Source organism: Ursus maritimus, unplaced genomic scaffold (assembly GCF_017311325.1).
Source record: "Ursus maritimus isolate PB19 unplaced genomic scaffold, ASM1731132v1 scaffold_12, whole genome shotgun sequence".
NCBI lineage: Eukaryota > Metazoa > Chordata > Mammalia > Carnivora > Ursidae > Ursus > Ursus maritimus.
This window is the reverse complement of record NW_024423564.1, coordinates 2,369,843-2,382,598: the sequence shown is the minus strand read 5'-3', so window position 1 is coordinate 2,382,598 and position 12,756 is coordinate 2,369,843. Positions and strand designations below refer to the sequence as shown.

General features: G+C 36.7%; 1 protein-coding gene across 5 annotated transcripts in view; it reads right to left on the bottom strand.

Moving 5' to 3' along the window:
• The window catches only part of ARNT (aryl hydrocarbon receptor nuclear translocator), a 66,310-nt gene that overhangs the window by 33,809 nt on the left and 19,745 nt on the right, over positions 1-12,756 (bottom strand). For all 5 annotated transcript variants that reach the window (XM_040626790.1, XM_040626788.1, XM_040626789.1 and 2 more), the window contains exons 3-4: positions 7,051-7,095; positions 2,553-2,597 (exon numbers count right to left, since the gene is read on the bottom strand). In XM_040626790.1, coding sequence (XP_040482724.1) covers positions 2,553-2,597; positions 7,051-7,095 — 90 coding nt within the window. The remainder of the gene's footprint in view (positions 1-2,552; positions 2,598-7,050; positions 7,096-12,756) is intronic.

Sequence of the window (12,756 nt, the reverse complement as noted above, 5' to 3'; positions counted from 1 at the left end):
ACCCCGCGATCACATCCTAAGCCCAAATCAAGAGTTGGTAGCTTAACCAACTGAGCCACCCAGGCGCCCCCACATGTTATTCTATAATAAAGAAAAAATCAATCAGTAAATCATGATAAGAACGTCAAACAAATGATTACAAATAGAATCTCTCTGTAAGATGCAGACACACACACATGCACTCACAGACAAAATAACCAAACAGGTTTCACTGGAGAAATTACATAAATAAAACTGAAGAATTAGGTTTCTGGCACATCCCCTATCATTGATTTGATACTGAAGTAGTAAATTTCTATGTATTCACTCTCCCATTTCTTTGCAGTGCTGATCCCCAGTGCCAACTCCCCCTCCCCTGGAGGGGGCTACAAAGGATTACCACTACGTTTTTCTGGAAAACTGAAAATAATAAGGGTTGGTGGCAACTGAAGAAACATCAAGGTGTTGGTAGGCCAGTATATCAGTAATCAGTTCCGTTCCATTAAAAACAATATATATAGATATAAATACAGATATAGATTAAGAAGCCTCAAATAAAATGTCTAAGTACGTATGACATATTAACAGGCTAAAACACTATTTCATTACTAAAAGTGACAAGTACATGGGGCACCTGAGTGGCTCAGTTGGTTAAGTGGCTCAGTTGGTTAAGCATCTGCCTTTGGCTCAGGTCATGATCTCAGGATGGTGAGATGGAGCCCCACGACAGCTCTGTGCTTGGTGTGGAGCCTGCTTGGGATTCTCTCTCTCTCTCTCTCAAATAAATAAATCTCAAAAAAAAAAAAAAGTGACATATACAATAACTGGCAATACGTGGGAAAGTTTCTACGAAATGCACAACAGGGAAAAAAGAGACTCAAAATAACACAGTAGTAGGAACAAAAATATGAAATTTACGTATATTGATGAGAAACATAGAGAACTGCCTTATATTCAGTAAAGTTTCATGTTCATTGGTTATCATGGTTCCTTAACAAACTACAAATCCTTTTTTCAAAGAATTGAGAAAATACATACATTTTCAGCTTTACAGACCTTCTACTGAATTCCCAAGGAGAATATGTGAGGTGAACTGGCACAACAAATCATCTCTTACAGGAATAAGTTGTTTGAAAGAAAGTTAAATATCTGAAATTCCTACTATTACTACTCCTACTACTACAAATCGATAATCCCTTAACAACTCAAGTAACTCTGAATGAAATATGTGAATGTATAAATATTCATATAAGTAGGACAAATGAAGACTAAAATAATTCAGGTCATGTCTTCATAGCTTTTTGGAATTTCAATCAAGAGACTGTTAACCTGTATGACCAGTACTGTTTGATGGCTTGACTTTCATTCTTTTTTTTTTTTTTTTTTTTTTTTTTTTTAAAAAATCTCTACCCCCAATGGGGGGCTTGATTTCAGGCCCTTTTATTTAAGCAATCTCTACACCTAATGTGGGGCTTGAATTCAGGACCCTAAGAACAGGAGCTGCAGGCTCTACTGACTAAGCCAGCCAGGTGCCCATGATGGCTTGACTTTCCAATGCAGCTTGAAAACCTATTCCCCAGATATCTATAATTAACTTCTCATTTTACAGATGGTTTAAACCCTAAAGTATTTATAAGTATCTATTTCAATAAGTAAATTATTTGAAAATCTCTTAAGTTCACTCCTTTCCTATTGCCATTGCCTCCACTCTAGCCCAGACACTCATGATTCTATAGCTATCTTATTATTCACCCTCTCATCTACCTCCCTGACTATAGTGCTTCTCTTTAATCAATCCTGTACATTGCTACTAGAGAAAAATCCCATGTGCATTTTATTTATTAAAATCTCTTATTCAAAGCCCATGATGGCATCTTACTGCTGCAGATAGTTATAAGCTACTATGACTGGTATTTCTTAGCCTTCTACATCAGTGCTTCTCAAGGTATGGTCCCCAGACTAGCAACATCCACAATAAAGTTAAGCTCTGGATTTTTGATTATTCATTTTGCTGAGGTGGCTGCAAACTGAATTTTTAAAAAACAAACTAATTTACTGTTTAAAATATACAGAATGAACTTTCTAAAAACAAATACTTTGCTTTTTATTCATAAATCCTTCTCAACTCATATGGTTTAGCTGAGAAGGATTTATGAATAAAAAAAGTATTTTTCATAATCTTAACAAAATTTAAATAAATTTGTTACAATCAAAATTCATCTCCACAAAAATTGTTTCTGTTGCCATTTTTAAAGGAAAACTATTATCTGTACATATTTTGTGGACCCATTTAATAAATGCAATCAAGAAATCCTAACTGTGTTCCTGTGGACACCCAGCAAGCACACTGTATAGCTGCTTATCATATACAGAAAAACACTGCGTAAACTGTATCATCAGTTTGAAGCCATGTTATCTGAACATAAACAGTAACTGTCATACTAAATTTTGTCAGTTTTCAGAGTAGGATGAAGACTGGACAGAGAATTTAACTCCTAATGAGATCAAATTAAACTCAATACACTTGAACTGCCTGGTCCCAAAACATGGCCCAAGATGCTCCACTACATTACCTGGCAAACCGCTCCTTATCATTAGACATCTGATCATCATCACACCTAAAGAAGAAAAATAAGATTAGCCCAAAGCATTATACTTGTTACATCTGAAATAAAAACTAGAAAGGAGTTAAAATATTCAACAGAAAAAAAAAAAAAAAAGCCAATGGAAAAGCATCACAAAGCAATAGAGATAGTAATACCATCCCAAAGAATTTAAGAAACTCATGACTGTTATTTGTCAGGTTTCCGATGTTCTCCTTTACCCTTACTTATCAGAAACTCCAAAAAAGGATGATGATCTCATGAGGGCACAGATGACTGCCCTGTCACCACCTCTCTGAAGTTAGGGATAGTTTTGTTTTAATTATGACAAAAAAACATGAAACATAAAATTTACCATCTTAACCAATTTTAGAGTACAATTCAGTAGTGCTAACTATATTCACATTCATATCTATAGAACTTTCTAATCTTGCAAAACTGAAACTCTATGTACACTAGCCATCATCTTCCCACCTGCTCCCCACCCAACCCCCAGCTCCTGGTAACCATCACTGTACTTTCTGTCTCTAATTTTGACTACTTTAGATACTTCATATAAGTGAGATCATATAGTCTTCTTGTGACTGGCTTATTTTACTTAGTATAATGTCCTCAACATTCATCCATGTTGTAGCATATGCCAGGATTTCCTTCCTTTTTAATGCTGAACAATATTCCATTGGACATATATGCCACATTTTCTTTATGCATTCATCTGTCAATGGATATCTGGGTTGCTTCCACCTCTTGGCTATTGTGAAAATGGGGCAGTGCACAGGAGTGTGCAAATACCTAAGACCCTGCTTTCAGTTACTTTGGATATTTAGAACCAGAAGTGGGGCTGCTGAACCATACGATGATTCTGTTTTTAATTTTTTGAGGAATCTCCATACAGTTTTCCACAGGGTTAAATTTACAATTTACATTCCAACCAACAGTGCACAAGAGTTCCCTCTTTTTCACATCCTTACCCAACACTTATTTTCTGTTTCTTTGATGGTGGCCATCATCATGGGTGTGAGGTGGTATCTCAATGCAGTTTCAATTTGCATTTCTCTAATGATTAGTGATGTTGAACATCTTTTCATATGCTTGTTGGCCTTTTGCATACCTTCTTTGGAAAAATGTCTATTCAAGTCATTTGCCAATTTTTAATCAGGTTGTTGTTTTAATTATTGAGTTGTGGTAGTTCTTCATATATTATAGGTATTAACTTCTCATCAGATACATGATTTGCAAATATTTTCTCCCATTATATGCGTTATCTTTTCACTGTTTTCTTTCATGCACAGAAATTTTTCAGAGATAGTTGTAAATTATGACATAAACAATGTTCTTTATTTCTCTGATCAAGGAAACAATCCATTCATCCCAACAACTTCTACTTAATAAGCCAATAAATCATATCTGCTAAATACAGAAACTACAGGATTTGTTGAGGGAGGAAAACCTAACTTTAAAAACACTACTCTCTGGATGATCTAAATTTTCCTCTTCTCACTGCCACAAGATATTAACAAAGATCTATCAACTTTGGGCAGAAAGTGCTTTTGGGGGGCGCCTGGGTGGCAGAGTCATTAAGCGTCTGACTTCAGCTCAGGGCGTGATCCCAGCGTTCTGGGATCGAGTCCCACATCAGGCTCTTCCGCTAGGAGCCTGCTTCTTCCTCTCCCACTCTCCCTGCTTGTGCTCCCTCTCTCGCTGGCTGTCTCTCTCTGTCAAATAAATAAATAAAATCTTTAAAAAAAAAAAAAAGAAAAGAAAAAAAAAAAGAAAGTGCTTTTGGGAGACAGGTAAGTCTCACAAAATTTGCAGTTAAACCAGCATATTAAATTAGAGCCAAAATTTATACTGCTCCTTCACAGGCTGTAAATCCTCAACTAATCCAACCCCAAGAATTTTCAGTTTTTGAAAATAGCAGGACAGCAGAAGAATGGACAAACATGGAGATGTAACTGAATTCCAGCTCAAGTACAAATGGTCTGTTCCTAGGACACAGAATATGTTTTAAATCAGATGCTGCTAATTCCTAGTGAAAACATGTAACCTAAACTGAAATGAGAGACCTATCATTTACATATTAACTTTGAATCTCAAGAGTGAGTTTTCTAGATCCTTACTACTGAAAGTATGGTCAGTGCCTGGAAGCAGATTCCAAAAATGAATCAGAACACAGAACCCTGGGCCCTACTCGAGGCCTACTGAATTACTTTTTTTTTTAAGTAATCTCTAGACCCAATATGGGTCTTGAACTCACAACCCTAAGATCAAAAGACGCATGTTCTACCAACTGAGCCAACCCAGACCAACTGAATTAGAATCTTCACCTTAATAGGAAACCCCAGGTGGCTTTGCATACACAGTAAAGTCTGAGAAGCACTACTGTGGATACTAGTAAACTCTGACATTGTACCTGGAGTTTCAAAGCCTTGATATTATTAGAAAGGATTTTATAGGTGTCTAGAGAATATAACAAAATGACATTTGAACAAATCAATGAAAACAGATGATAAATTACAACTTTCAAAAGTAGCATCTACCAAGGAGATTTAGTGACTTATGGATACAATGCAAGGAAGACTTTCACACACTGACCAGAGTGGAAAATTCCAATTGTTTAAAAAAAAAAAAAAAAAAAAGATAAAGAAACTTGGTGATGCCTCTCTCAGACATAATGACCCACTAGGTAAAATGAATTGTGACAGTCTTTTTTTATGGTTGGGGAAAGAACAAATGAACCTTTCTGGATCTGCATATAGTTTGTGACTACTAAATTTTGTGGAAATGAAGACAATGACTCAGGGCCAGAACTAACTGAGAAGTATAAATAAGTCTACTAGTGGGGCGCCTGGGTGGCTCAGTCATTAAGCATCTGCCTTCGGCTCAGGTCATGATCCCAGGGTCCTGGGATGGAGTCCCGCATCAGCCTCCCTGCTCTGCAGGGAGCCTGCTTCTCCCTCTCCCACTCCCCCTGCTTGTGTTTCCTCTCTCGCTGTCTCTCTCTCTGTGTCAAATTAATAAAGTCTTTTAAAAAAAAAAAGTCTATCCTCTCCCCAAAATTGACATATCATCCCCTCTTCACATTTATTAATACTCATGAAGTCTCAAGAGCTCTTTTGGAGAATTATTTTCTGCAATGTTCTGCAACTATTTCTTCATGGTAGCCAAGTTACGGTTGTTGTTTTCAAGAATATCTGGAAGGGTTCAGCAACTAGTTAGTAGTGAGAAGTATAAGCCTAAATAAAAATTACCAAAATGAAAAAAAAAAGATGTCTCTGACAGAACTTAAGCATTATAAAACTAAACAATGGCAAGGAATTTACAATATGGACATTCTCCTTGCAAAAACAAAAACTGAGGACATTATGAATGTATGTACACACATATACATTTAAATACACTTACATATGTACTGAATATGTCTAGAAGGATACTCAATAAACTGGAAACTGTAGTTGTCTAAGGGGAAGGGTCTGAAGTGAAAGAAGACATACCTGAACTACACACAACTTTGCGCTGTTTAAAAACTTACAAAATATATTATTTTTTAACATCTAGTTAGTAAGACAAATGAAATCTGGACAATCACATAATAAAATAATGGCTTTTTTTTTTAACAGGGCTCCTTTACTTATTAAATATTTGTTACTCAACAAAGTAGACCCACCTAGGTAATATTTTCAACTTTGAAAAGGAAAAACGGCAGGTTGCAGTCAAGGTTATCTTTCTTTCTTTGACTCTTACTGCTTTCCTTACTTAAAAACAAAGCCAAATAATTTATCTTTAGCAGAAATAAATATTTCCCTTCTTTGAAAGAACTCCTCCATCAATATATCAAGAAGTCCATTTTCAGTGCTCCAGAAGATTCATTATTCAAGGATACAAATTCCAATTCCTGCTCTGTAGAAGTCAACGGGTATCAGAAAGTATGGAAGATACATTAATGACCCCCCCCCCAATGAATTATACCTTAGCCTCCCAACACACTGACTCAGGACATGGACATAAAATTTGCTTTGGCCAATGGAACAACAGCAAATGTCAATACAAAGCAGAGGCTTGATAAGCACTTAGACCAGGACTTGCCCTTCAGATTGTAGCCATCAGCATGTAAAGAAACTCAGTTTGACCTCAAGGATAAAAGACCACAAAGAAAACAGAACAACCATCCAACCAATCCACAGCATTGTGAGAAATAATAAGTTGTTGTTGTTTTTAAACCACACAGCAACTAACTGTAACAGAGGGTCTTGGAAATTCTCTGACCTCTCTTCACTGAGCTTCTTCCTCTGGAGCCATTAACAAAATGCTTAAAAAATTTATGAGGTATAATACAATAGAAAACTTTAGTTTTAGGATAAAGCACTCACCTTAGGCCTAAGGACAAAAATATTACAGGTCAGAAATATAAAGATCATGAACTAATTTTTAATATCAGAAATCTAGAGAAAAAAATTTAAAATCTTACCTCAAAAATTTACTGTTCCCTTCTCCATCATCATCAAAATCCAACCTGGGTAAAGCCAACAATAAATATTATAAGCCCACTGACAATACAGAACACTAAGAAATTACAAATTCTTGGGGCGCCTGGGTAGCGCAGTCATTAAGCGTCTGCCTTCGGCTCAGGGCGTGATCCCGGCGTTCCGGGATCAAGCCCCGCATCGGGCTCCTCCGCTGGGAGCCTGCTTCTTCCTCTCCCACTCCCCCTGCTTGTGTTCCCTCTCTCGCTGGCTGTCTCTCTCTTTGTCAAATAAATAAATAAAATCTTTAAAAAAAAAAAAAGAACACTAAGAAATTACAAATTCTCAACCCACAAGCTATCTGAACACCCACCCAAATGGAAAAGAGCAAGAGGACAGAAGTCAAATGAAGGTATGTGACTTCCCCCTTGTACCAAACTCGGCAATCAAAAGAGCACCCACTGCTACCTTACATTTTCCTAAGTTGGCAGTCCACCTTTGCCAGTTTTGTATCAGAGAATAAGAACCTCTACCAAAGGAATAGGCATCCACTCAAAAATGAAAATAAAAAATTAATATGAGTAAGTCAGGTCCATTTTTCAATTCTATAGTCTAAGCTATGTTATTAGATTTCTGAAACATATTCCAAAAGAGTGATGTTACATAATGGAGCAATTTAAGGTCTCAGAAGATTATTAATTAATGCTTCTTTACATCACACATTGAATAAACATGTAATATATGCTACAGTCAAGACAATGCTAGATGAGAGGAAAACAAGAGACTTGCCCTCAAGGGATCCTCTACAAATATAAAACAAATGAGAATAGGAAGGTGCCATGTGAGGAGCACAAGCAATGTGCTATGAGACATTTAATGAAAGCAGCAGTGACTTTCATTTCAAGGGATTAGGGAAGATTATAGGTAACAAGGTAGGCCAATCTCCTATTAATCTCTGTACTCTATTAAACTAAAATGTTACCACCTTAACCTGGTGATCACTCTTGGCATCTCTACTAGCCTCATAACCTGGCAACTCTACTAGCCTCATAACCTCACATTATGAGCCTCTAGATGGATTATATATGAAGTACACAGTGTTAATACTGAAAGTGTTCATTCCTCTTCCCCCCTGTAGTCCCCTAACTACTTGTCAAAATCTACATAATAACTCCATTTCTAAGAATCTACCCTAAAGAAAATAAGAGAGAAAAAATTTATGTACAAAGATGTTCATTGAGCACTACATATAATAGCAAAATCTTCAAAACAACTTAAATGTCCCAAAATAGGAACTTAGTACATCCATTTATGTAACTTAAAAATCATGTTTTTAAAAAATATTTAACAATATGAGAAAAAGGTTACATATGGTTAGGTAAAAAGACCAGGCTATATAAAACTATATAATTATAGATTACAACTACTAAAAAGATCTACATATAAAGAATGAAATTATACTAAAAAACTGATAGGTGATAACGGGGTAGTAGGATTATTGCTATTCTTTCTTTGTTTCTATTTTCCAATCTTTATTTAAAAGAATGTGTATTAATGAGACAGAAGAAAGAGAAGTTAAGGAGTTAATCCCACTTACAACTGCACCCAAAACCATAAAATACCTAGGAATAAACCTAACCAAAGAGGAAAAGGATCTGTACTCAGAAAACTACAGAACATGCATGAAAGAAATTAAGAAAGACACAAAGAAATGGAAAAACGTTCCATGCTCATGGATTGGAAGAACAAATATTGTTAAAATGTCTATGCTACCGGGGCGCCTGGGTGGCACAGCAGTTAAGCGTCTGCCTTTGGCTTAGGGCGTGATCCCGGCGTTGTGGGATCGAGCCCCACATCAGGCTCTTCTGCTATGAGCCTGCTTCTTCCTCTCCCACTCCCCCTGCTTGTGTTCCCTCTCTCGCTGGCTGTCTCTATCTCTGTCAAATAAATAAATAAAATCTTAAAAAAAAAAATGTCTATGCTACCTAGAGCAATCTATTCATTCAATACAATCCCTATCAAAATACCACCAACTTTTTTCACAGAGCTGGAACAAATAATCCTAAAATTTGTATGGAACCAGAAAAGACCCCACAGAGCCAAAGATATGATGAAAAAGAAAACCAAAACTGGTAGCATCACAATTCTGGACTTCAAGCTCTATTACAAAGCTGTAATCAAGACAGCATCATACTGGCACAAAAACAGACACACAGATCAATGGAACAGAATAGAGAACCCAGAAATGGACCCTCAACTCTATGGTCAACTGATCTTTGACAAAGCAGGAAAGAATACCCACAAGAAAAAAGACAGTCTCTTCAGCAAATGGTGTTGGGAAAATTGGACAAGCACATGCAGAAGAATGAAACTGGACCATTCCTTACACCATACACAAAAATGAATTAAAAATGGATGAAAGACCTAAATGTGAGATAGGAATCCATCAAAATCCTAGAGGAGAACACAGGCAGCAACCTCTGTGACCTCGGCCACAACAACTTCTTGCTAGACACATCTCCAAAGGCAAGGAAAACAAAGGCAAAAAATGAACTATTGGGACTTCATCAAAATAAAAAGCTTTTGCACAGCAAAGGAAACAGTCAAAAAACCAAAAGACAACCAACAGAATGGGAGAAGATATTTGCAAATGACATATCAGATAAAGAGCTAGGATCCAAAATCTATAAAGAACTTGTCAAACTTAACATCCAAAGAACAAATAATCCAATCAAGAAATGGGCAGAAGACATGAATGACATTTCTTCAAAGAAGACATACAAATGGCCAACAGACACACGAAAAAATGCTCAACATCACTCAGCATCAGGGAAATACAAATCAAAACCACGAGATACCACTTCACACCAGTCAGAATGGCTAAAATTAACAAGTCAGGAAATGACAGATGTTGGCGATGATGCAGAGAAAGGGGAACCCTCTTAAACTGTTGGTGGGAATGCAAACTTATGCTGTGAACTCCGGAAAACAGTATGGAGGTTCCTCAAAAAGGTGAAACTAGAGCTACCCAAGACCCAGCAATTGCATTGCTGGGTGCAAAGATACAAATGTAGTGACCTGAAGGGGCACCTGCACCCCAATGTTTATAGCAGCAATGTCCACAATAGCCAAACTATGGAAAGAGCCCAGACGTCCATCAACAGATGAACGGACGAAGATGTGGTATATATATACAATGGAATACTATTCAGCCATCAAAAAAAAAAAAGAAATCTTGCCATTTGCAATGACATGGATGGAACCAGACAGTATTATGCCAAGCGAAATAAGTCAATCAGAGAAAGACAATTATCATATGATCTCACTGATATGTGGAATTTAAGAAACAAAACAGGATCATAGGGGAAGGGAGGAAAAAATAAAATAAGACAAAATCAGAGAGGGGGACAAGCCATAAGAGACTCTTAATCATAGGAAACAGAGGGCTGTTGGAGGGGTGGGGGAATGGGGTAACTGGGTGATGGACATTAAGGAGGGCATGTCCTGTAATGAACACTGGGTATTATATTAGACTGATGAATCACAGACCACTATCTCTGAAACCAATAATACATTATATGCTAATTAACTGAATTTAAATAAAAATAAATTAAATTAAAAATAAATAAAAGAATGTGTAGTAATTCTTTTAATATATTTTCCTGATTATCAATAATACCCATTCATTTCAGAAAATGTGAAAATAAAAACAAGTCTCCCATAATCTCATCATCCAGAAATCTGATGAGTATCCTTTCAGTTTTGCTATGCACACATTACACATATTTCTTTCTGACACAGTAAGTGGTATGTTACATAAACTATAACCTCCCAACATATTGTGAACTTTTTTCTGTACTGATACATACTTGTCACCTCCAATAGCTGTACAGTATTCCATTTCATATATACTATAATATACTCAACCAATCCTCTAATTTTGATACTTATAGTGCTTCTAATTGTTTGCTATTATACGTAACCATTTACACTGTGTTTAAAAGAGTGAACTCTAAAGCTAACCTTCCAAGGTTAATATCAAAGATCTTCCACTTACTGGCCTTAGAACCTGGAGTAAGCTACTTATTCAATGAGTTAAAATGTGTAAAACTCTTGGAGACATAGCAAGTCTTAATATGTTACTCATGTTACCACCTAAACCCAATGATCACTCTAGCATTATTATTAGCTGGTGAAATTTAAAGATTAGCTATATTAGCTACACAATTTTTCTTTTTGAAAGAGAGAGAGAAAACTAGTGTGCATGTGTGAGTCGGGGGAGGAGACAGAGGGAAACAGAACCTTAAGCAGGCTCTAGGCCCAGCATGGAGCCCGATGCAGGGCTCCATCTCATGACCCTGAAATCATGACCCGAGATGAAATCAAGCTGGACATTCAACCAACTGAGCCACCCAGGTGCCCCTTAGCTACACAATTTTTAAAAAGAAAGCAAAAACAGAAATTTAACAACAAAAAAACAGACAAAACACTACCCATTCTCCCAGGCTTTTTTTTTCTTTTTTAAGATTTATTTACTCACTTGGGGCACCTGGGTGGCTCAGTCGCTTGGGTGTCTGACTCTTGGTTTCAGCTCAGGCTATGGGTCATGGGATGGAGCCCTGAATCAGGCTCTGAGCTCATCAGAGAAGATTCTCTCCCTATGCCCCTCCCCCCACACGCAGGCACTCCCTCTCTCCTAAATAAATAAATCTTTTTTTCTAAAGAGTAATACACAAACTATACTAATAAAGAAAAAAATCTTAAAAGCAGCAAGACAAAAGAGGTCCTTAACTTACAAGGGAAAACCCATAAGGCTACTAGAGATTTCTCAACAGAAACTTGGCAAGCCAAAAGAGTGGCATGATATATTCAAAGTGTTGAATGGGGAAAATCTGCAGCCAAGAATACTCTCTATCCAGCAAGGCTATCATTCAGAAGAGAAGGAGAGATAAAGAATTTCCCAAACAAAAACTAAAGGAGTTCGTGACCACTAAACCAGGCCTGCAAGAAATATTAAAGTGGACCCTGAGTGCAAAGGAGAGACCAAAAGTGAAAAAGACAAGAAAGGATCAGAGAAAATCTCCAGAAACAACAAGAGAACAAGTAATAAAACAGTTATAAATACATATCTATCAATGATTACTTTGAATGAAAATGGACTAAACACTCCAATAAAAAGAAACAGGGTGTCAGAATGGATTAAAAAAACAAGACCCAACTATATGCTGCCTACAAGAGACTCATTTTAGACCCAAAAACACCTGCAGATTGAAAGTGAGGGGGTGGAAAAACATCACACAAATAGATGTCAAAGAAAGTTGGAGGAGCAATACAAAGACAACGTAGACTTCTAGGTTCTTGTATTGTTTTAGACCTGCTTTGGTATCAGGGTAGTACTGGCCTCATGGAATGACTGTGAATGTGATCACCCTATTCCGTTACTTCTAAGATTCTGATAAAGATTGTCATTACTATTTTTTAAATTTTTGTGGGGTTCGCCAATGAAGCCATGTGCCTTGGGTTCTTTTGTGTTGGGAGATTTTTGATTCCTAATTCAACTTTCATTCATGTTATTGGTTTAAAAAGATTTTCTACTTCTTAGATTCAAGATTCATGATTCAATCTTGGTAACCTGTGCATTTTTAAAAATTATGGTTTTTTCCTAAGTTATCGGATTTGTTCTTACATAATTATTCAGAGTAATCTGTTCT